Source organism: Meriones unguiculatus, chromosome 14 (assembly GCF_030254825.1).
Source record: "Meriones unguiculatus strain TT.TT164.6M chromosome 14, Bangor_MerUng_6.1, whole genome shotgun sequence".
Lineage (NCBI taxonomy): Eukaryota > Metazoa > Chordata > Mammalia > Rodentia > Muridae > Meriones > Meriones unguiculatus.
The window spans coordinates 73,492,744-73,519,283 of record NC_083361.1 but is presented as its reverse complement, the minus strand read 5'-3'; the positions used below and the strand labels follow the sequence as shown (position 1 = coordinate 73,519,283).

The window sequence follows — 26,540 nt, the reverse complement described above, 5'->3', positions numbered from 1 at the left end:
CACTGTTGCCTGAAAGTAAGTGTGAATCATTCTACTTACAAATTGAATGATAAGAATTCAGGTGAGTTATTAATTGGGGTTACCAATGAAAATAATCTGTAACAGCTCTAAAAAGGCAAACATTATTCACCCTGTGTCTTGTGCACATATGTACTCAATTTTGGAAAAATACCGAGGCAAAAGGCTTCTTAAGATTTCCTCAGAGAAGAATGGTACTGGCTAGACTGACTCACTTAAGCAGAATGACATTTCTGTTCTGACTCACTGCAACATCCCTTTCTCTGTAGGGCTGAAAGAATAGTCTGCCCTACCCTTCAAGAATACTGTCTTAATCCTCTATGTTCACTTGTTTTATATCATGAATCCCATTGACTAGAAATTCTAGGTGAAGTATTTTTTGTATCACATGTCACCAGAAATATTAATTCTGTGGTATATAGACAGCATAAATCACAGAAAATACAAGTACAGTCAGTTAATATTAAATATGAATGCCTAGATCCCATGCTTCTCTTGAAATTATAAATAATATTTTCTAGAAGGAACATCTTGTGATAGTTGCCAAAGGATTAGATGTTATAGTACTGTTATGTTTAAGCATAAAGTAACTTGGAAATTTGAAGATAAAGTGTTTCAGAAAATAAGAGTTTATCTTTCCATAATTGATAGATCCTTTAAAAATATCTGGAAGTTTCTATACTTTTCAAGAAATAGAAAAGTCAACTTAGCAAAAGAGGACAGTTACAAGAATACAAGAATAAATGGAGAGGTCTGGAGAGAGACTGATCTGGAACGGTGAGGAATTATCCAAACCTAGAGAGAGATGGAAATAGAGATGCATACAGAGAATGTTATGGGTAGACAGAAAACAGATGGACAGATGGGTATACAGATAAGTAGACAGAATAGAGGATGAACTGACATTCTCATTTTATGTAAGATCTCCCAGAGGCTTTCTAAAGGGCCATATAACAGAACCAAAGACATCACATGGAAGAGTTTCCACACAATCCAATACAACTGTTTCTTATTTGACTCAAGGAAGATTTTCAGATTGATAACTAGTTTTACTTTATGAACATCTATAGCACTCTATGCTTACATGAAGAAACTATAAGAAATCATGACATATATGTTCACTGTCCAGATTCATGTTTGTAATCAAAGTTCTTTCTGAAATCAGCAAAAACTACACTATAAATACCAATTCTTAAATATGTGAATTTTCAAATCTACAGCTCCTCGATCCTGTTTGTATTATACTATGTTTTGCATGCATTCACCAATACAATATCTATTGCTTTATTTCACTCTCAAAGAAAATACTTTATTCTAAATAATTTATTACGATAGGCAAATTATGTATCATAGAACATTTAATGCACGTGTAGAATATTTATCCACAAAAGTAAATCTTTTTGTCTTATCATATTCCTTATTGACTTGGATTTCCTCTAAGAATATTTTTCAATTTTACTCTTTATGGTTAGTATTTCTATTAAAACACAACCAAGTGTTTAATATAGATTCCCAAACATGAAGAACTGCACCTTGTATTTCACCTGAAATAATCTAAGAGATGATTTATGTCATTAGCAATACAGCATATTATTAATTTTAATAGGTGTATTACAACTTTTGTATGACTATACTATCATACAGTTTACTAGATTACTGACTTAGTATTATGGTGACAATTTAGAGTAAAAGAATAATTGAAGTTTCTAAAATTCAATGGTAATGATTAGTTTTCCTAAGAGTATAATCTTGAATTAACTTCTCCTTCATGGTGTGCAGACCTTACATTTCAAAAATTTGAAGTGAGTCCCCATCTTCTACTTTGTTATGTCCTTGACTGAAACTCATTGTTTCTTGGGTTTGCATTTTGTTTTTAACCAATTATCAATAGTCTCTATGTTAAAATTAGAACCTCAAATTCTCCACAAGGCTTCCCACATCACAGAACAGAAATTAATGTTATCCTTCATCCATGTACTTTAGAGACATTATTTGTAATTTTCTGTCACATTAAGTTATGGTTACATGAGCATCTGTGCATGCTTCATGCTCTTTGCCAGACTGAAAATCCACAGAAGAGCTTGATATACAGAACTATCAAAAGAACTTGCAAATATTTGCTTTTAACAAATATGTGCTGCATAAGAACATATGTACCTCAAAGCTTAGACCATTGGATCCTTTAAAAGTATAATGAGATATATATATATATATATATATATATATATATATATGTATGTATGTATGTATGTTACTAACCACATGTTATAGTACTGGCACTAAAATTGCTATTTGGTATATAAAGATTAATTATTCAGATACATTAAAGATTTTGCTTCTTAAATTTGGTATGAAATATCTGGACAGACTATGTTACTAGATTGTTGTGAGAATTTTTTACTGAAATTTTTACATGAAAAAATCTCAGCATTATAGAGTAGAAAAGGAAATGTTGGCATGTGGAGGGTTTAACTTGCTAGAATATTACATAGCTACTATCTGCAACCTTCAAGACTCTGAGTTTGATGCCTATCACATGCTCCAAAGTAAAAGAATCATAACTTTCCCTTAGAAAAAGAGTCAAAGATATACCAGCATAAATAGTTTATCACTCAGAATTGCCAAACATCAATATGTTTCCAAATGAACTCTCAGTTTAGAAATGAAAAAGTCCAAAGATAGAGGAATATCAATTAATCTGGAGTCTTACTTTCTTTTTTTTAATTTTAATTTTTATTTTTTATATTAATTACAGTTTTCACTTTGTATCCCAGCTTTAGCCTTCTCCCTTATTCCCTCCTAATCCCCCCGTCCCTTCCTACTTGATAACAGAAGTCTGTCATATTTTAATTGGTTAAACACTCTCAAACTTGAAGTAAACTCCCCCAAGCCAGTTCACTAATTTTCAATAACTTATCATCACATTTTGTGATATATGATAGTTTGTGCCCCCTGATATTATCAAAGATTTTAAGTCTTCTGTCTTCTAAGTTTTTCCTTGAGTTTTAAGAAGTGTTTTCTGTTTTCTTCAGTATTCTACTGTGCTTAATATGTGGACTTTGTTGCCCTAGAAAAGCTATTACAATAAAATATAGACTATACAACTCCTATCAGTCAAGACAAATGTAATGCAACAGCCTTAGACATATATAAGATTGAAAATCACAAATTCAAAGTATTGCAGAATGCTGTTACCAACAGAAAATATATTAATTTATAAAGTGTGGTTCCGATATTCTACTTTATTACTATACCTTCCGTATAGCAAACAATAAATTTTAAAACATTATATATTTTGTTGAAAAATATATGCTCAAAATATGTCCCATACAAATACAAAATTAAACCATTCATGTTATTATCACAGATTTGACTATGTATTCTATATGACAAATATTTTTAAGTCTACAATGTTTGGTAATTCTCCATAACAACATGCTAAACTACATTCATTATTGTGTATCTTTATGTCTACCTCCCTTTGACTATCACAAACAAAAGAAGATCAATGCTAAAATGCAAAGACATGAGATGCTCACTGAAGAGCCAAAACAACTGAGAAAACTTTTAGAAATAAACATCAAAATACATCATCATCAGAACTTGAAATTGTAAAACTTTGAAAAATACATCTTGCTGTTTAACAAAGTGGTAGACACATAAATCACTGTTAGCTTAAATGCATAGTCCTTTTACCATACTCATGAAATTGAGGCATATCAAAATTCCTACAATTATGAATAACAATTTGGTCATACAAAAGCGGGAATTTTCACTGAGAACTTGGAAAAGTATCATAAGATATATGCAATATACGTAAAGGGAATCACATACCTTCTGTGTGCACAGCTGAGACGTAAGTCCAATTGTATCTCTTCACTATGTCCACCATGGCTCGTGCCTGCTGGGCATCTGAAGGTACAACTCTCATGAAGTACTTGAATAGAGTCTTGTCACTCAGGTCCATGCTGGTGGCAGAGTAAGCAATCTGAGGTATGTTGAAAAGCTGAAGCAAATTCTGGACTTGAATAGCCACAGAACTTGAGCCAGGCCCAATGACTCCCACTATGGGTTTCTTGGAGCGGAAGGATGAAGAGCCATCCACACAGCGTACCAAGCCCTCTTCCTCTTCTGAAGAGATAAGGGAATCCCTTATAAATTCAATGCTTTGCTCTAGGGCCACAGCTGAATGCCAGCAGGAATCTCTTATCTCACAGCCCAGTGTGATGTTGGGCAAGAGTGTGGGATCTGAATTGATCCTTTCCAGGGTATGCAGCATCGCCTCCACTCTCTGAATTCCATACTGCTCGCGGACTGCCCCACACTTCCTCTCATGAACTTTGTCCACAGTTGGTTGGTGGTGGACAGAGAAGAGGGCTCCAATAATGATGTCTCCTGGCATGTGAGCCACCACCCTCCTCTCACTGGACTGTGCACTCCCCCGAACATCTTCTTTCAAAAGTAGGACTGAGAGTATCAACAGAAGGACCATTTTAGGGGGAAAAAATTTTAAACTAATAAACAAATCATGGTGGAGGAATCTCAGATTTCCAATAGGTGCAGTCAGATGATGTCCTGTGTTGAGTAACACATTGAGGAATTAGGCAGCAATTTAGATATAGCCTTTAAAATTTAACAAGGTCCCCAGAAAGTGTCTAGATAGATGCGTCCATATGATCATGATATTCAAAACCTGAAAATAAAAGGAGGAGCATGAGTTTTAACAGTATACATACTAGTTCAGGGACATTCTGAATATCCATGTTAATGGAGAAATAGCATTATTAGATATTAAATACAAAAAAAATAGAACTGAAAAGTTTGAGGAATTTTGTGCTTTGTTTTGTTTTATTCATCGGGTGAAACAGCTTGTTGGTCTTGACTTCCTTACATTTATATTTTTTCTTTTGTTCATCTGGAGTACAGAAAAGCAAATGTAATGTAGAGCAGACAGACCTGTGAAAGAGTTTCCTAGTATCCATACTATTCTATGCACTAAAAGTCCTTAATACACAGAACCCTAAATACTTTTAAAAATTGATGAAAGGTACATGATTGGGAGGATTGTGTCTAACTTTCATTTTATTTTAACTTTAATCAGACTTTAATGTCTTTGCAATTTTTATTACTGAACATATATTAATTTTTCAGTTATAAAAGGAGTCTTCTTTAGAGGGTTGAGATATAGCTCAGTGGTATACAACTTAACTAGTTTATACAAGACCCTGAATTCCATCTTCATCACAGTCAACCAAACAAAACATAAAATCATGTATATTTCTTGCCTTGATGTGATGTAAAGCATATTGAATAAGTATCATAGGATAAATAAGCTTTGTGGATATGTAATATATAATATAGTTTTTATAGATGAGACTGTTTAAACACCATAAAAATGCTGTAAGGAAGCAGGAGTGATAGATAGATCTACAAGTTTTTGGGGAAGTAATTTACAAGTTCTTGTATTAAGAATTGCTACTCAGCAATTAAAAACAAGGAAATCATGAAATTTGCAGACAAATGGTAAGATCTAGAAAAGATCATCCTGAGTGAGGTATCCCAGAAGCAGAAAGACACACACGGCATATACTCACTTATAAGTGGATACTAGGCCTATAAGATAGGATAAACATACTAAAATCTGTACACCTAAAGAAGATAAACAAGAAAGAAGACCCAGGGTCTTCTTTCCTCACTTAGAAAGACAAATGGGATGGACATTGGAAGTAGGAGAAAACAAGTAACAGGACAGGAGTCTACCACAGAGGGCCTCTGAAATACTCTACCTAGCAGTGTATCAAAGCAGATACTGAGACTCATAACCAAACCTTGGGCAGAGTGCAGGGAATCATATGAAAGAAGGGGGAGTTAGTATGACCTGGAGAGGACAGGAACTTCACAAGGACCAAATATATTTGGGCACAGGGATCTTTCATGAGACTGTATCTCCAACCAAGGACCATGCAGGTGTAGCCCAAGGCAGGTCAGTATCCAAGTGGGAACCCTTGTAAGGGGAACAGGACTATTTCTGACTCGGTGAAAGGCTCTTTGACCTCCCCCTTTCTCCCAAGGGAGGAGCAGCCTTGCTAGGCCACAGAGGAGGACATTGCAGCCAGCCCTGAAGAGACCTGATAAGCTAAGGTCAGATGGAAGTGGGAGAGGACCTCCCCTATCAGTGGACTTGGAAAGGGGCAGGGAGGAGATGAGGGAGGGAGGGTTGGATTGGGAGGGAATAAGGGAGGGGGTTACAGCTGGGATTCAAAGTTAATAAATGGTAACTAATATTAAAAAATAAAAATTTAATTAAAAAAGAATTATTAGTAAAGTGCTTAACAGTAGCAAACACTAATTTTCCCATTTCATTAATTTTAATGAAATGTGCTAGGCTACTCTTATGGTTATCAACGTAAAATATCATGTTTTCAAATGTCTTAAATTGAATAGGGATGTATGTGTTTCCAACAGAATCTCCTTTGTTATTCCAGTTCAAACAAAACCCTCTAGTTAGTTGGTGAAGACAAATTAATCTCTGGCATTCTTTTTGATACTCTAGAGATTTTTCAAAACAAGTTAGAAGTCCTACAATAAAATTCATGGTAATCAGCCCTTTATCTCTGACCTAGGAATAAAAATCACATGGCGACACAGCTCAAAAGGCTTTAACTGTCCTTCCAAGAAGAAACTTGGGGTAGCTATCAACATAGTCATTTTTCCAGCTTAAATTCCTAGGATGAAGATAAGTCCACCCCAAGTTGCCAACAGCAAATTCTATATTAATGTGTAAAAGAGTAACTGACAGAACAATGGTTGTTTTGTTTCATTGGGTTGTGTAATAGATATACTTCGGATGTCACCATCACTGCCAACCAAGAGTCTTAAATTGTTTGAAAATGACCAGCACACATGGACTACCTTTTAACACAAGTAATATGTCTTTAGAAATTTGTGTAATTATCTTTAAACTTTAAGAATAATGACACTTAAAAGTTCATCATAGTTTCAAAAACTGTAGCTTGGACACCCAGTGAATATAGCTTGAATTACATTTCTTATAACACCTACCTTCATTACACTGTTTCTTTCAACTGTTTCCATAGCAACAAAGGAAGAACTCTTTGCATAGTATCAAATACTAAAATTAAAATTTCACCAATAGCTACATGTTCCAGAATAATGAGGTGTTTGGAGACACAAGTGAGGGTGTGAATCATGTGTATTATATTTTCTAATTTAGCATTTTAGGCAAAAGTAAAGGGAACAAAAATGTTAGTTAATTTTCTCATGGTGAAACTCTCTGAACACTCTCAAAATATCTGTTCAATCTCCTAAGCTCAAAGACCTGGAATCATTGTTTATTCTTATGTTTATTAAAGAGGGACCATGAGAATAAGTATGAAAACTCAGTGACAAAACATGGCTTGCTTTTATATAAGAACATGAGGCTAGAAGTGACCTATCAAAAACTTGAAGCTGAGCATTCAATGCAACTTTTTAGAGTTGTTTTAGCAAGGTCATACAGAATGGGATAAGGGGTACATATTTAAGTACTTCTATTTCTATTTTATATGTAAAATTAATTCCATCTCTTGATAAAAATTTATTTACTAGGTGGGAGATTTAATAATTGAATATTCTTTTAAAAAAAAGGTATATATGCTCCTGATACTCATAGACTATGCAAGGCAATACTCAAACTAATGGTATGTGTAGACACTTAATGAATGCAAAAAATAATAACAACAGAAATAAAAGAAGATATTCATGTGGAATGATTGCTAGAACATAAAGAATGGAAGGAATGGAGAAATGGCATTTGTTGTAAGGCAAAGAAGATCCAGACCATAATTGATCTCCTAATGTTTAATGTGAATTGCCACAGAAAGTCATTCTGAATGTGTAAGCAAGTGATAGACAATATTTAAGTTAAAGTCATTCACGCAGCAGGATATTCTGGATAACAAATTCCAGAAATCTGATTAGAAGATTTATAGAAATCTAAAGTGGAATGACAGTAATGACAGTAGCTCAGTCATGACTGGTAAAAGTAAAAATAGAGAGATGTGAACACAATTAGACATAACTTCCAAATAGAATTCCACAGGTATGCTGATGAATGAGATATGAGTAGAGATAGAAGAATGTGGATCTACTCCTGAAATTCTAAGAAACTAACTTATTTTGATCTAGTTAATAAAGATTATAAAGGCACTAGAAAAAGTGAGCAGCATTAGGAAAAGAATACTTTTCTTTTGGATATTTTAAATTTGAGATGCTATTAATGTGTCCTGGAACAGATGTCAAATTGGAAAGTAATGTGTGAGACATGGCTTATAAGAGAATTTTAGTTAGAGACATAAATCGAGAGTATATAAAATTTTAAGAATGCATGCAAACACATAAAGAGCAAATATAAACTTATCAAAAGTGGAATGAAAAAAAATGTGCCCTGTAAGATCAAATTTTAGAACAGAGAATTCTTGACAGAGGAATATCGAATGGCAGAAAAACACTTAAATAAATGCTCATCCTCATTAGCCATCAGGGAAATGCAAATCAAAATGACCCTGAGATATCACCTTACACCCATCAGAATGGCCAAGATGAAAAACTCAAGTGAGAACATAATAAAAAACTCAGGAGAAATAATAATGCTGGAGAGGTTGTGGAGAAAGGGGAACCCTCCTCCACTGCTGGTGGGAATGTAAACTGGTACAACCACTCTGGAAAGCTATCTGGCGCTTTCTAAGACAATTAGGAATAGTGCTTCCTCAAGACCCAGCTATACCACTGCTAGGTTCGTTCAAGTACACAAAAGGGATACTTGCTCAACCATGTTTATAGCAGCTTTATTTGTAATAGCCAGAACCTGGAAACAACCCAGATGCCCCTCAACTGAAGAATGGATGCAGAAATTGTGGTACATCTACACAATGGAATATTACTCAGCAATGAAAAAGGAGGAAATAATGAAATTTGCAGGCAAATGATGGGATCTAGAAAAGATCATTCTGAGTGAAATATCCCAGAAGGAGAAAGACAAACATGGGATATACTCACTTATATAGACCTATAAGATATGATAAACATAATGAAATCTATACACCTAAAAAAGATAATCAATTGAGCGGACATGGGGTAAGATGATCAATCTTTGTTTAGAAAGACAGATGGGATGTGCATTGAACGTATGACAGGAGTCTACTGAGCGCATCTGAAAGACTCTAACTAGCAGTGTTTTCAAAGCAAAGACTCATGACCAAACCTTTGGCAGAGTACAGGGAATCATAAGAAAGAAGGGGAATTAGTCCGATGGGGAAAGGATAGGAGCTCCACAAGGACCAAATATATCTGGGCACAGGGTCTTTTCTGAGACTGACATTCAACCAAGGACCATGTATGGATATAACCTAGAACCTCCACTCAGATGTAGCCTGTGGTAGCTCAGCAACCAATTGGTTTCCCAAAGTGAGGGGAACAAGGACTATTTCTAACAGGAACTTAACGACTGGCTCTTTGGTCTCCCCACCCCCGAAGGGAGGAGCAGTCCTGTTAGGCCACAGAGGAGGGCTTTTCAGCCAGTCCTGAAGATACCTGATAAAACAGGATCAGATGAATGGGGAGGAGGTCCCCCCATCAGTGGACTTGGAAAGGGGCACGGTGGAGATGAGGGAGGGAGGGAGGGACTGGGAGGGAATGAGGGATCGGGACACGGCTGGGATACAGAGTTAATAAAATGTAACTGATAAAAAAAATAATAATAAAATAAAATAAAAGATCAAATTTTAGGGGAAGAAAAGTCAACTAAGAAAAAAAAAAAAAACAGCCTTTAGCATGAGAAACAAACTAGGCAGGTGGTGATATAATTGAAAAGATGACAGTCTCAGCATCTGTTCAGAGACATCTCCAAGGCTTCCATGTTGCACAGGAAAAATTTTACCTGGTGCCATTAAAATATATGTATTATGTGCATAGTACAGCTTGGTGATGTTTGATACAATAGTTGTGCTTTATGTTCTGTGGGTACATTGCTTATTTAAAAATCCAAGATGTAGACATTATTTTATTTCTTCTATCTCACAAATACATATAATATATATGGGTTTTGAGAAGTTAAAACTAGTCAATAAACTATAATGTGGTAAAGAATAATTGGTTACTTCTAATTATTCTAAAATTTACTTTCTGGTCATCCCTTGTTGCCTTATTACCCATTCCTATAAGAAATATGCTAACAAAGTCCAGGAAAATGAGAGTGACCATAGAGATAAAGCTCTAAGTTTCTAGTGACATAGAAATTCTAGATCCCCTCTGGGGACCTGCAAAGACTGGTGCACAAACCAAGGACCATGCATGATGAGGACCTAAACCCCCTGCTAAGATGTAGCTGATAGGCAGCTCAGTCTCCATGTGGTTTTCCCAGTAAGGGGAGCAGGGCCTTTCTTGACATGGACTCTGTTGCCTACTCTTTGATCACCCCCCTAGTGGGGGGGCATTGTCAGGCCACGGAAGATGCAGGCAATCCTAATGAGACTTGATAGGCTGGGGTCTGATGGTAGGGAAGGAAGCTTCCCCTTTCTGAGAAATAGGGGAAGGGAATAGGGGTGAAGAGGGAGAGAGAGTGGGACCAGGAGGAGACAAGGGAGGGGGCTACAATCAGGATGTAATGTGAATAAATTATCAAAAAATAAATTTAAATTTAAAAAAGAAAAAAAAAGAAATTCTAGATTCCACCATTTGCCTGCAAAATTTATGATTTCCTTGTTTTTTAATTGCTGAGTAATACTCCATTGTATAGATGTACCACAATTTCTGCATCCATTCTTCAGTTGAGGGGCATCTGGGCTGTTTCCAGCTTCTGGCTATTACAAATAAAGCTGCTGAAAACATGGTTGACCAGATTTCCTTGTTGTATACTTGAGCATCTTTTGGTTATATGCCTAGGAGTGGTATAGCTGGATCTTGAGGAAGCACTATTCCTAATTGTCTGAGAAAGTGCCAGATTGATTTCCAAAGTGGTTGTACAAGTTTACATTCCCACCAGCAATAAAAATTAAAAAAAAAAAAAAACTCATGGAGTTGCTTTACAATTTAAAGAGTGAAGAGCCCTCTGGGGATCAGTGGCAGTGATGATTCAGTAAAGAGAGATCATAGATGTGTATGATGCTCAGTGTGTCTACTACAACGGGATAAACACATAAACTGTTTCCTTTCAGGCTTAGTAGGTAAAAGCCTTTTCCTTGCAATTATAAGGACTTGAGTTTAACCCCCAATCAAACTCAGTGCATGGCCTCTCACATTCCAAAACCTCAGGACTGTAGAGGACATATACAGAAAGATTTCTGGACTCATCCATGCCACACAGGTAGTGCCACCCTCCACAAACACATCATAGTTTAAAAATTGAGCAGAGATGAGTTATAACTCAGTGTATTATAAATCCTCACAGGAAAAAATGCTCTTTATGATATTAAAATGCTATAAATTAAATGAGTAGTAAATTGCAAAGAGGCAGAGTACACACCTACCTACATCTTTCCTTTGTCTGATAAATAGTTATTGAGTGAATACTTTAGACCAAACATTCTGCTAGACCCTATGGGCTCCATTTTGGATAGAGTACGTTCTTGCTCTCAACAGGTCTACAGTAATGTAACAGAGGGTCAGAGTTGTAATATGATAAACAAGATAGTAAGTGAAGGTGCCTATGCTATAGAGGCAAAAAAAAAAAAAAAAGAAAGAAAAAAGCACAAGACAATAGAGCATGATATAAAGTGGCATGCATGGTAATAATAATGTTAAATAATGTTACCAATAATATAAACTTAAAAGTTAACAACAGAATACACATGTGAATAGTTAAAGGAGCCACTCAGAAAAGGCACATTTCAGGTAAGGGTTAAAGCAAAGATAAAGTGTCTGAGGCAGGATTTTGTTTGGTGTCTTGAGAAATACTAAGGAACCAATGTACCTGCTGTGAACTGAGAGAGACACAGAGGCCGGTCTTTTAGGTCATGTGTTTTCATTAGGCCTGTCTGGACTTCAGAAGACTTTGGCTTTAGCATTGTATGGGAACGTTTTCCTAGAAGGCCTCTCAACATAGAAGGGTTACACTGTGCCTCACATCTGAACAAGAGAAAAAGGCAGATGCTGGGGAAGTGAGGAAGCATTTGTGGAACTCAGTCAGGTGGTAGTGGCTGGGTATCATCCGTGGCTATGATGGTCACGGGAAGGGCCCTGTGTGTATATTGAAATAAAACGAAAGGGTTTCGCTGTCACACGAGTGGAGATGAGAAGGTAAGGTGGTTTTGGTGAGCATGTTGTTAGCTAGGGCTTTCAGGATGGGACAGTGAAAGAAAGTCCTCATTGACTGGAAGAGCACAGAGCAGGAGATATGGATGGAGAGAACAGGGGTTATGTCCTGTATACTCACAAGAGTTTACGAACTTGTGTGGACAAAGCAGCTGGATGTACTAGACTGAGATTCTCGAGGGAGGTCTGAATTGTAGACAAAAGTGTGAGAGGCATCAGCTCACAGAGGTCCTATTTTGTAAACCAAGATTCTGGGTGAAAGCTAATAGGAAGCAGGTGGGAAAAGGTAGTTACACAAGCTGCATTCCACAGAATTCAGAGGGTTCAAATATTTAGAGACAGACAAGCTAGAAAGAAGGCAGTATTTGGATCAGAAATTTTCATATAGTTTAACTAAGTGATGTGGTCACATAGCATTGAGCAGAAATAAAAGACATGTATAATTTAGTTTTCATTTAAATGTCATGAATGGGCATGAACTAGCCTACAGTTTTATTTCTAACTTTCTGAGCTTATTGTTATGGTTCAGATATTTGAGGGTTAAGGATTACTAAATCCTGTATGTTTGTGCTGGAGTGCCTCGGGTGACCCTAACTTCCACCTACCCACCCACTCTAGCCACCTGCTGCCATTCTCCTCCTTAGGAATCTGCTAATCAAGTCAAATTAGTCTTACTTTGCTCCGATTGCTTTGTTTGTACTGGTTGTGGCCTTTGATATGGTTTGTTACAATGACCTTCTATCACAGATTTGAAAGTATGGGCTTAGAATACAGTAGAGCCAAGTGTGGATCCCTGAACTGTATTTTGTTGACTGTGTATCCTTGTCCAGCTGGTGTTGCTGAGACTTACAGTCTTATTAACAATGACGTAAATTTTACCCATATTCAAATGTTCCAAGAAGAACTGAATGAAATATCTTACAGTCCTCCCTTTCCAAAATCTTAGATCTCCTGCATTGCCATGCTTCCTATTTCTTCTGAGCACATGTGAGAAACTTTATTAATACTTTTTTTCTCTCCCCAGCCATTCCTTGTCTTTATGCTGCTTATTTAGATGCTAGTGTGTTAGCTATTTACACAATTTCCCAGTTACATCAGATTTAAAACCCATTAAGGGCTAAATATATGCTACCCTGGGCTTAACTTGGTACAATCCTTGTAAAGAATTAAGTGTTTGATAAATCCTAAATGTGCAAATTTTAAAAATGAATTGCCTGTGTATCACCTTCTGTCTGACTACCTGTCTGAGGTTCCATGATAGTATCGCCTCCATTTTTTAGAAAACTGAGAAATACTTAACAGTCACTCACCCCTGCCCTGTGGGTTTGGGTATAGCAAGAACTCAAAGATGAGAATCAGTCTGGATAAAGGAACAGTGAACCTTGTATATTCTCTTCAAGTTTTCAACAAATTAGGTAAAACAGTATCACAGAACTAGAAATTGCCCCGCATATGATGATATGTAACTGGGACCCATGGAGATTAAAATGACATATGCCAGTCTGGCGTTAGAATATAAGAAAAGATTCTTCTCAAAATTCATCTTTGAACGTTTTATACAATATGTTCACATTGCATACAGTGGATTTATATAGCTTGATATTCTACCAGTCCTAAGACATGTCCCTGATGTGTTTTGTTCTATGCTATTAATGTATTTAAAATGTCTTTCTATAGTAGGTCTTTTGACGATGGGGAGAATGAATATAATAATATAAATATACAGATGGGGCTGGACATACTATTCAGTGGTATAAAACTTGCCTAACGTGAAAATCTCTAACGCCAAACACTGAAAAAATAAAAAAACCCACTTATACAAAGAGAGCTCTTTTCAGGTGATATGTGCCTTGTTTAAATATTACTCAATTGTCAAACAGTATGATAAATAACTGATATACATTTTTCTTAGGGTGGATCAGAGATATATAGTTCTTTGATCATGCTTCGTGAGCAAGTCAGTAGCAGAGCCAAGATTTACATGTAGAACATCGATTTCTTTGAGTATGTGTGGGTGGAGGTCGTATGTGTATGTACACGTGTATGGGAGGGACATGCCTGTAAAGTCGTATGTGGACACCAGAATCTGATAACGGGTGTCTTCCTCAGTCACTTCCTCATGGACTTTTTTGAAGAAGAAAGTTCTCCCATTAAACCTGGAAATGGATGACTTTTTCCATGAGACTGAGTCAAGTGTGAGTCCCTGGGATTTGCTTGTCTCTGATCCCCAGGCCTGGGGCTGTAGAGTGACAGGGAGGAATCACTCTGCCAGGCTTCTGACGCTGGTTCTGGAGATCCAACCTCAGCATCTAATTAATTGTATGTATGCTAAAAATCCTCAAAGAATATAAAAAATAAATTATAAAACAGTAACTGACTATTTTCATGTCATATAAACTAAATCATACCATCTTAAAAGCATGTTGCTACATGTTTTTAAACTAAATCATACCATCTCAAAAACAGTGTACATGTGTGTGATGAGTGTGTGTGTGTCTCTGTGTGTGTTTGTGTTGTGGCTCTTGGGCGCTAGGGGTCACAAATTGGTGAGGAAAAAAAACAGGTTTATGTTATGGATAACAGGGAGGTATTACCTTACCTAATGACCAAAAATAATGTTAAAACAATGTAAGCCTAAATTCTTATAACATGAAGATCTTTAAATTTTACCCAAACTTGATATGAATAGTTCAATTTATAACACATGTTAGTTCAGCATGCTAGTAAGAGAAGCAATCGAGTGCTTTAACCCCTTTCAAATTTCTGGATCTGTACCCCATCATAAAAAACGGTAGACACATATTTAATGCACAGATAAGTATTTTGCCATAGGTAACTGCACAGCCTCACCTCCTGTATGAATATAGAGAAAGAGAAACTGATGGGCAGAATTTGCTAGAAACAGTGAACGACAATGTAATCAGACTTGTAGCCCACATTGTCTTTTGTTTTTGACAATCTTCTCACTGCCCAACCATCTTTCTGGCACAGATGTCTCTTATATAACTTAATCCTCACACAAGCAAATCACATAGCTCAGGACATCAACGCTAACAAGATTCCTTCTGCACGAGCCATAGCCTCATCACAAACAGGGTGCCAATGTTGCATGTGCTGTGTTTGCATTTGATACATTTTTTTTTTTTAAGAAACAGCTGCATGTGTAGATAAGAGGCACTCAAAACTATAATGATATTGAGATCCATGCAATGTGGGACAGCTCTACTGTCATCCGTATCTGAAGCATACATCTGTGACCTTGTAAACAAGAGAGAAGAGCACCCTCTTTGTTTAGCTGAAGACAAAGAACGGGCCATATTTTAATCCTCCCAAAGCCATAAATGGCACCACACAAAGATGAAATCTGCAATTTTATGCATTAGCTAAAATGTGCTAGCGGTAGACTGGAGCTCACTAAATCATTGTAAATCACTTAAACAAGTGGTTTAGTAGTCCATGAAGACCTGAAACAGCCTTTTGCAACAAAGCAATAAAAAAATAAAATAAAATAAAATAAAACCCCACAATCCACTATTTCTAACTGGTCTCAATTTAATTATCAAGCAGGGATTTTAAACTTTAACCATTTCATAGCCCCAAGAAGCTTCCTTCATATTTATGACACACCTCTAAATATTGTAAGGAATTATTATTCCTGTCAGAATATCAATCATCAGATACTTAAAAAATGTACTTTGCATTTTTATAACTTGATCTATATTTACTTACTAATTACTGATATTGTTTGTATGAAAGCATATAAGTGTTATCTCATGTAAGCCTTGCAAAACCCCTAGAAGGTATTATGACTATTAACTACATTAATATCTCTCACTATGGAAACTTACAGGCGATATCCTTCAGAACATTTCATATGTACAAAAAAAAAAAAAAAAAGAAAGAAGAAAGAACACAACCCAACTGTCTCCATTGTCCACATTTCTCATAATCCAGTGACTGTAACCTGTGAAAAACGTCATGGTTTGGTTTTTAGAATTTACATATTGATGGCACAATATTGTAGAGATTGGGCTTTCTATCAAATGTTTGTCTTAAGTCCTTCCATTGGAAACTATATAAAAGAAATCACATTAGTTAATTGTGCATATCTGCACCATTTATATTGCTTTTTCTTAGCCACAAAGCTACTGTCATTTGGAACTTAGCAACATTGTTGTAACAGTTATTATCTTGTCTGTTACAGGATATTTAGCAGTGACACTGTTCTCTCTCTAAGGGCCAAGGGACTGGTAACATAATTTCTTATTTATGAAACCAAATATACCCCTAGAATGGTCTTGGCAAGTGAGAACCACTTCCAGTTGAAAAACACTGTTTTATACGAAGGTTCTTAATGTTCACATCATTCCCAGCTAAGGGTAAAATATCCTTACCCTTAAAAATGCAGCTAAGGGTAAGATATCTGGATTCCTCATTTCTACACTGCTTTTCTCTGCAACTTCCAAATGATATGAAGAAAGTTAAGTTAGATATGTGTGCCTTCCTCACTTTGTTATGTATTTCTATGTGATCTTGTATAACCAAGATTGTTAATCCACTGTGGAAACACAATTTAAACTGAGATAATAAAAGTTTTCTTTTATATTCACTAAGCCCATGCTTGACAAACTACAATAAAAGAATGTGACAATAGCATAAGATACATTTCCAGTATCAAAGACTGCTTCATTCTACTTATAGAATTCATTACAACTTGAACAGAATAGTAAATGTTATTTAATATCATATTTTACATATGCTATATTTAAAATATCATTTAATTGATTTTTAAAAGTCAGCAATAATGCATTATTATAATGTATTCCTAAAGAACTATGCTATATTATAACAGATTGGATTTAAAACTATTTTATTATTTTAAAGTAACATGATGTGTATTGCGTGATCATGGTGCACATTAGTGCCACTGTGATTTTTTTTTTTTTTTGATTTTTGAAAAATACTTGAGCTCAAAAGTTCAACAACCATAACATACATTCAAAACTACTGTGACAAGTAACCGTTAAAGAAATCTTCTATAGCTGACATTTTGCAACGACAGCACAATCATGCCTGTTTTATAGCTTTTTTGCATCTGCATCTTCTCTTTACTTTCTCGAATCGTTCGTCTTTAAAAAAAGAAGACATTTGAAATTGCTACTATGTACACTAGTTTGTTTTTTGATTGTCTCACACATTTTGTATGCCTAATTTTAAATATTATTGAATGTTTGAGGAAAAATTATTTGCACAATCCCTTGTGTGAGAAGAAGTTGGTGCTGACTCAAAATTAGTAGAATTCAAAACACTTGTATTAGTTCTTTCACAGTGGTTTCAAATTCAAGTTACAAGAATTCAAATTGAATTCAAATTCAAGTTACGAGATTCATGTCAAAAGTTAGAATTTGGGAGTCAGATGTCTCTGGATTTACACGCCTGCTTTGTCATAGTATAAGCAGTGAGATATCAGAAAAGAGAAAAGTAGCCACTCTTCATCATAGGTTGTTGCTCAAAAGGAAAATAAAATTAAATTCTTGTGGCTGTAGAGAAAATTAATAAGTGAGAACCCAGTCAGCATTTTATATCCAAAATCCTGTAGACAACCAATTGTCATAACTAACTTTTATACATTCATTACCACAGGTCAGACAAGTTACTCAGATTTGAACAATTAATTTCTTATACTTACTTGGTTATATTAATATCATCTTAATTTACCCCCTTCATCACGAATAAAAAATAGGGCATTTGTTTATACATATATATGTATTTAATTCATTATTGTATAATAAATTATGTGAGCCTGTTTATTATTTAATTGTTTCCAGTATATCACATAGGTACTCACAAAAGGTATGATCCACAGTCAGGCAACCTGGTGCCGAGTCTTCACTACCAATATAGACCACAAACCTCAACACACTGAAAACCACCATGAAAGAACTAATATAAACAGCTACACTCTTGATTGATGCTATGGAAACAGGGTTCATTCTACACATAGTGATAATCTTATAATAGTCACACACATGCACTCATGCATGCATGCACACGCACAAACATACACACGCATGGTATGTGTATACTTTTTGCGTTGGTTTATTGGTTCCCTTTTCCATAGTCTAACAATGAAAGAAAAACTTCAGTTTTCACGACAGTATTTTGTGTGACTCATTTGATGATTAACTAATATAATGCATTTAGTGCTTGATGCAATGTATTATGTGCTCAATAAATGATATTTACAATAACAAGCAGTGGTCTACAATAAAACTTGTGTTGCAAGCTCAATAGCCAAGCATATGTATTTGTGTGTATATGTGTGTATTTCAAACAATATTATTAGCATTAAATATATATTTATTTCTTCTCTGCATTAACTCAAAGGCAATGAAAGCAAACCTATGAACATGTCATTTTATTTAAATGTTTTTATTCAAATGAAACAAGGGAATATCACGAAGGGACTACATTATTTAAAATTGGTGAAAATTCAAAATTAAAATGTTCCTTTCTTGGGTTATATGAATATAAAATAAAAATACTGCTTTGTATGTTTCTATCTTGTGTACCTTGTAAGATCAGTTGCTGACAGAAAAGACACAAAGAGATGCTTTAGGATTATAATTCATATTTTTAAACAAATAATTCCAAATTAAGGAAACATTTGTTTCTATATAATACATTGTCAGGCTCTCAAAATCCGAAGCAAATCTAGTTCAAATCTAGCATAAGTCATGTAATAACTTAAATCAAAAGAATCCTCATTTTTCACAAAGTTAGTTTAAGCTGAGTATATTTAAATAATATAAAGGTAAATAAATAATGATATATAATAAATATGTAACATTAAAAGTTATGTATAAATAAATGTCTAAGTCCATATAGGTGTCCGTATATCCAATAACAAAAATCTATAAAGAAATATGCCTCTTCATTCCGTGAATATAACAAACCTTGAATAAAGCATGTATACACATTTTATACTCAAATAATAAAATTAAATACATTTTTACAACTTATTCAATCTCATCTTTTCCCTGTAGAGTGTCATCTTCTCTAAATTAGCATTTGATATTTCTTTTCCTTTTTGTTGCAAGGTCTCATGTAACTTGAACCACTAAGAACTACTTTGAAATCCTGTGCCTCCTGCCTCCACCCCTCAATTTTGGGGATTTAAGTTATACATCACCACCCCGAGCTTTAATATAGTTTCTCTAAATATAGAAATGTTCTCACCACTCTTCAAAAAGACAATAAAGCACAATACCTATAAAAATATTCAATGCATTTTGAATAAAATGAGAATCATGAAAGTTATTTACTCACAAATGCAAGCACTTTAGTGAAGTTATTTAAAGTAGTAGGAAACATGACAAAGTAAAAACTCAGAAGAAAGAAAATGGTGTGTCATTGCTCAAGTATTCCAAAATTGTAGATATTCTTTGTGTAGACAAATATCTATTGCTGAATTTTTCAGTTTTCGCCTGGATATCTATCTGTATGTTTAGTAAGTGATTGTAGAGGTTCATGTCTCCCTTTGATAGCAAGTGAAGATTCGAGCAAGTATGTGAACTACCCTTCTTTCTCCAAATAACCGCAGAATGGTCTACAAAAAAATAAGCATTGAAGTTTTTCCTCTCTCTCTCTCTCTCTCTCTCTCTCACACACACACACACACACACACACACACACAATCTCTCTCTTTTAAAATTCTTCTTCCTCTCTGTTTTGAACATACAACCCACAGGATAAACATTGATATTTAACATCATGAAGCTCTAGAGAATGCAGTGAGAAAGTACATTGATTTTACGTTTAGACATGAAGTGTAAAGGATGAGAGGAAGTCTCCCACCCCCCACCCCCACCCTCCCCACCCCCACCCTAAGGAGGGGTTGCTCAGCAAGTGTCCGGTAAAGCCTATGGAGTGTGTCAGGACCTGTCCAGGGTGCTGAAGATGTTTCTAGGAGAAGGCTGCAGACTTGGTGGCATGCATGTCATTAACCTAGTGAGTTTGGCAAGCAGTGTTTTCCCTAAACCGATGATCCTCCAAAATGGAAACGTGCATTCACAAATGGAAAAAGAAAAATTATTCACAAGTGATGATTCAATATGTAATTACACAGAAATAACAGAGAAGTTAAAGGAGAAGATTCACTGCACTCTGTAAGGAAAAATTACAAATCACACATAACAAGAAAGGCATGGTGGCATGCCTAGATCCTGTGAAACTCACAATAGGGTGTCAGAGCAAATAACTCAGAGCAAGTCCTTGCTGGATGAGGGATGAGCTGAGCGCTAGGTGTGCTCTCAGCGCTGTTCTAGCAACTGCTGCTGGCACTAGGAAGACAGGTGACCTGTAGCCCACTCCTTAAGCAATTCAAACAATAAAGTGTAAAGTTGAGAACGGAAAGGATGGGAGAAAGTCAAATTCACCTTTCTGCTTACCAATACTAATTTCTGTGATATAAACTGATACACAGCACTACCTACTTGCCTGGATATTCAAGCTGATTCAGTGGAAGCAGTTCCAAGACTCTTACTAAATAAAGGCAAGCATCTGTTACCCCCTCCTCAAAGTCATTTGTCCCATGTCATGCGATCTAGAGAGAAACATGGACAGCCATGAATCTCAGAACTAGTTGGGGAGCCCTCCAGGCTGACCATCATTTCCCTCTGAGAGATCCCAAATGTAGGTTAGGCTAAGAACCCCGACTAGCACTTGCCTTGGTAAGACTTTTCTGGTTTCTTCCCCCCAAGTCCCAGTAGACGGGGTTCCCTCCTCTGCACACTGTTCTGCTGCCCCAGAAGCTTTGTGTCTGGGAGGAAAGGAAAGCCACCTCCAAAGGAAAAGAAAGCACACGGGGCATGGCGGGGGGGGGTGCTTAAAGGATATTAAAGGATATTGACAGAGAGGCGATAAAGCCCAGGATGTGCTTCAGCACCTCCCGCTGTCCCCCAGTCCCTGCAGCAAGTGCTGCTGCCCTCGGAAAACCCAATCTATTCACGAGTGTTTCTCCTTCCTTCCCCTCTCTACCTTTGCTTTCTCGGTTTGAGTCTTCCAATGGTTTGGGTAAGTCAGTCTGCACTCTAAATCATGTTCTCCTTTCCCCAGAGCTCAGGCACAGGGATCCAAAGGCATGTAAAAGCTCTACCTCAGCCCTTGAGTCCCTCCCCCGCTTTACCCTCTTGCTCGCGCCTTTTCCACCAACAGGTTTAATTAACCGTGGCCATCGGTAAAAGAAAAAGATGTGAACCTCCTCAACTCTGACCACCGTCCCTTCCCCCCACCACCCCCGCCTTCCACGTACGTCCCCTCCTCCAAAGCACACTGTGAGCTGCTCAGCATGCTAAAAACTCCTAAATCCTGGTCAGGTATGTGGATACCTGGGCACACAGACATAGCAAGCTTACCCCCTGTCGGCCACGCAGCGGGCAGTGAGCTGCTGTCTAGCTAGCCCCCCCGGAATAAAGTTGGGCAGCAGGAATCAGTATAGTTGAGCCAGCCTTTCGGGTCCTGGACTTTTCCCCACCCCAAGATGATCTCAAGCCCTGTGCTCCCGGTGCTCAGAACAGCCGAGCTGAGGGCGGTGTGTGCAGCAATCTTCCCCTCTACTGAGAAAGGGGGGAAGGGGAGAAGGAGAGAGAGCGGAGGAGGGAGGGGTGGTAGTTAGTATTTATAGAGAAGAGACTTCTCTGCGCAACTTTTTGGTGCCACCAAGTGGCACAGTGAGTTCCTTTAGGAAGAGACTCCTGGATAGATCCGGATGGATAGACTAGTCCCATGGCTAGACACTCACTCGGGTGGGGGAGCTGAAGGAACCCCCCTCCAACCGAGTTTGTGAATGCACACCATCTCAGCATCTCCAATGCAAATCTTCAAATTCTAGGAATGAGTATATATATATATATATAGGTGGAAAAAGCTAGCCATGACTTCTTCAGTCAAGAAGAAGAGGCAAAGGCGTGATGATAGGTGCCAGCTGCCCGCCGGGAGTTTAGACACATATGTCCTAGGCAAACTATCCTTTCTCTCTTCCCTTCCTAAGCCTTCTGCTTATATTACAGAACATTCATGTCCTATTCCAAAACCCTCTTTTTGCCACACCAAATGACCAACCTTGAAACTGGGACGTCATTTTCTGTGTCACAATTAATTCTAGATAATGTCTCAAATCTAAAATTAAAAATAATAATAATAATAAAACTTCATAGCCTGTCACCAAAATATTTTTCAAGTGCTATATAACTAGACAACAAAATATACAAACAAATCAAATGTAACTTTAAGGTATTTTTTGCATCTGAAACCCAACAAACAGCTCCCAAAACTCCAGAATCTTTGCATAGGCTCTGAACGTTTGGCAGGGCTCATCCCTTCCCAGATACTTCTCAGCAGTCAGGACATTAAAGCAGCTCATGATACTTGGAGGAAGCATACTTTTACACTTCATTAGTCTATATTTGGGGGGGGGGTATTCTTCCTTCTCCTTTCCATATGCAATTCTTAAAGCCTATACAAACACACACTGTTTCATGAGACTTCTGAGTCCCGAAATGCAGTCTACTCTCCACTTCCCTGATGGAAAGGATGCGTATACAGTGCTTGGTAGACTTGTTCAAGGTCATATATTTCCCTAGACAATGGCATAAGGGCTTCTCAGGGTGTGACACACATTGGCACCAAATCCGACAGCCAGAACTCTTCTTGCTATACTACCACACATAGCTCATTGAGTCTGCTCAACTCCCTCCTCTTTCTTCTTGTTCACTATGCTCTCTGTTATCATTCTTTGTGAAAGTTCTATTAGCGAATTAAGGGTATAAAAATCTATAAATTTAGCTTCAGAAGTCCAGATGTGCCGATGCATCTCTTAAATGGGTGCATGATTCTAGAGAACCTCTCGTTCCTTGTATTGTTGCCATCCAAGTGTCACTCCAGAATTGTAATACTGGTATTGAAAACCATCTATAACCTCCTTTCCTGTCTCATTTTGGGGTGCACCATCAGCAAGTGATCCTACTTGCTCCCAAACATCTAACATGCTCAGAGATCTAAAATTCTCCTTTCTCGCTAAATGCGTGTTTTCTCATTGCACATGTACCAGCATGAGACAGAGGGGGGGGGAGGAGTCATTTGGTTCTATTTTTTTTTCTGCTTCTGATTATTTTAGCTATCTTTCTATGGCAAGGCGCCTACCGAAATCCTTCAGTTACACACATGAAAACAAAAAGATATTAACAAACCTTCCATTTAGCCATATCACAGTAGCCCAGGCTCCTGACTCTAAATTCATGTCTGATTTACAAGGCACATGTCCTTGCGGGGTGACTTTCTTAAACTTACAGGACCGTCTCCATCCCTGACTCCACCTGTCCTCCACCTGCCCACCACCTGCCCTCCTGGGTCCCTTTAGTCCAAGCACCCGCCCCTTGCTCGCTCAGTCTCCATCCCTGCACTGGGGGAGGGGCTCCGGCGGCATCCTGCATCCCTGATAACTCTACAGCTGAGAGAAAGAAAAACAGCGCTGTGCTTACCAGGTGCGCGCCCTGAGCCTTGTTCCTCTGGACAGCCGCTCCTTAGAAGCTCCCTGCGCTTTCATAGCGGCCTTGGCTGCTGCTGAAGCGCTAGTGGCTGCGATCGAAGCAGTAGTGACAGCCAGCAGAACGGCTGCGGGCCCGCGGTGGTGGCGCTCGCTCTCTCGCGCCAGCGCCTGGAGCACGTGCTGCGCCCAGGCAGACGCAGCTGGAAGCGCAGCGCTGGGCTGGCTCCTACTCCTGCAGAGTGCGACTGGGGGGTCTCTGGCTTGCCTGGGCTCAGAGGGTGAACGCTGCTCCAAAAGCCTCGTCGTCTCAGGGTTCAAGACAGGGTAGCCTTGGACTTCCTCTCCAGCTCATTCCCACCCAGAGATGGAGAAGAAGCAGAGCTGTGCTGGGAGGCGTGGGTGGCATGTCACTCAGAGAGAAGCTGGGGAGCAGGTAGATAATCAGCTTCTCTCTGAAGATAGTATTGAAACTCCTGGCAGTGATTGGGAGAAGAAGTTTTATTGCTGGGAGACAGAGAGAGGAGGAGGAGGAGAGACAGAAAAACAGGGACACACACACAGACAGAGAGAGACAGGGAGACAGAGACACAAAGGGAGACAGAGACACAGAAAGAGACAGAAAGACAGAGACACAGAAAGATACACACACACACAAAGAGAGACTGACAAAGAGCGAGAGAGAGAGAGGTTCAGGGAACCCCAAGATGGTTCAGAAGCCTGAGTGGTTCAAAAGACCAGTGTTATTTAATGGTCTTGCTCATTAATAAAGTCACAGAAGGAGAAAGACAAACATGGTATATACTCACTTATATAGACCTACAAGATATGATAAACATAATGAAATCTACACACCTAAAGAAGATAATCAAGAAAGTGGACATGGGCGAAGATGATCAATCCTCATTTAGAAAGACAAATGGGATGTGCATTGAACGTATGACAGGAGTCTACCGCAAAAGGCACCTGAAAGACTCTACCTAGCAGTGTTTCAAAGCAGACACTAAGACTCATAACCAAACCCTCGGCACAGTGCAGGGAATCATATGAAAGAAGGGGAGTTAGTATGATATGGAAAGGATAGGAGCTCTACAAGGACCAAATATATCCGGGCACAGGATCTTTTCTGAGACTGACACTCAACCAAGGACCATCTATGAATATAACCTAGAATTTCTGCTTGGATGTGGCCCGTGGTAGCTCAGTAACCAAGTAGTTTTTCAAAGTAAGGGGAACAAGGACTATTTCTAACAGAATCTCAAGGGCAGGCTTTTTGACCTCCCCCCCCCCAGGTGAGGAGCAGTCCTGTTAGGCCACAGAGGAGGACTTTGCAGCAGCCCTGAAGATACCTGATAAAACAGGGTCAGATGAAAGGGGAGGAGGACCTCCCCTATCAGTGGACTTGGAAAGGGGCAGGGAGGAGACCAGGGAAGGAGTGTGGGGTTGAGGAGGGAATGAGGGAGCAGGATACAGCTGGGACACAGAGTTAACAAAATGTAACTAAAAAGAAAAATAAAATTAAAAAAAAAAGAAAAAAATAAAATAAAGTCATTTTGTATTTGTCTGCACTTCCTAAAAACGATTCTTCCTCCATCCATTAAAATTCTTCCTCTGTGGCACGTAAATAAATGTCTTACTTCTTCCAGTAGATTAACTTCCCCTCTGCTGCTACACTTAGTACTGCCCAGGACCATCAAAAATTCTGAGGCTGTTTTAAAGCTATATTTAAAAAATAAAAGAATAAACGGGATCCTTATAAATTACTTGTGTGGCTTGATTTAAACAAAAACGCAGTGCAGTGTAGTAATCTATTATTGCATGAGCAGATGTGAGGACAGGTACGTTTAGTAGCTGAATTAATAATTAAAGAATGGGTGACGCTGACGTCAAGGACACCAGTTGTTAGTAACTGTCAACACTTGACAGTGGACCCTTGACAACAAAGCTGTGTTCAGCGTTAGGACGAGCTACTTCTCTCTACCACAGAGACAGTTGCACAATTCAAAATGAGGACTTAGAACCAGACTAGATGTCAATAACTGGGCAGTGAAAATGTGGTACATGTACTTAATGAACTTTTGTTCAGCTGTAAAGAACCCCGAAATTACAAAACTGACACCACACTGAACTTAGGCGGCCTAGCCGCAGTAAGACAAAAACCAGCATGTTCTCCTTCATGTGCAGATCCTAGTCTGTAATGAGTGACTGTGTAAATGTAGATAAATCTTTAAAATACAAACTACAACAAAACCTGCCCAGAACTATGGAGAAAATTAAAAGAAGGAAAGAGAGAGAGAGAGAGAGAGAGAGAGAGAGAGAGAGAGATGACAGGGGAAGGTGAGGGCAAAAGGACACATGTGCCATTAAAATAAAAAGATGACTAGGGTACGTTATTGGGGGAGTGGAAAATCAGGAGCAGAAAAGAAGATGAGAATCTGCTAAAAAGACACTTTGTTTGAAAATGGCATACTGATGCCTAATACCTTGTGTGGTCATTTTAAAAGTTAACAGGTAGGTTCCCCCACCCCCTTTTTTTCATTCTTATTCTTATTCTTAGTAATTACTATTTATTCACTTTGTATCCCAGATGTAGCCCCTTCAATCATCTTCTCCTGATCCTACCCTCCCTTCTTCTTCTCTCACCACTGGATGTCCCTTCCCTAGTCCA

At 37.8% G+C, this 26,540-nt stretch overlaps 1 protein-coding gene across 4 annotated transcripts in view; it reads right to left on the bottom strand.

Annotated features, from left to right (window-relative positions):
- The window catches only part of Grm5 (glutamate metabotropic receptor 5), a 511,509-nt gene extending 487,247 nt beyond the window's left edge, over window positions 1-24,262 (bottom strand). For 2 of the 4 annotated variants that reach the window (XM_060367491.1, XM_060367493.1), the window contains exons 1-2: window positions 21,744-21,944; window positions 3,853-4,711 (exon numbers count right to left, since the gene is read on the bottom strand). In XM_060367491.1, coding sequence (XP_060223474.1) covers window positions 3,853-4,510 — 658 coding nt within the window. In that variant the 5' untranslated portion in view covers window positions 4,511-4,711; window positions 21,744-21,944. Of the gene's footprint in view, window positions 1-3,852; window positions 4,712-21,743; window positions 21,945-23,867 lie in introns of those variants that run through there. The other 2 variants (XM_060367492.1, XM_060367494.1) reach the window with 2 other exon arrangements.
- Window positions 24,263-26,540: the final 2,278 nt, after the last annotated feature.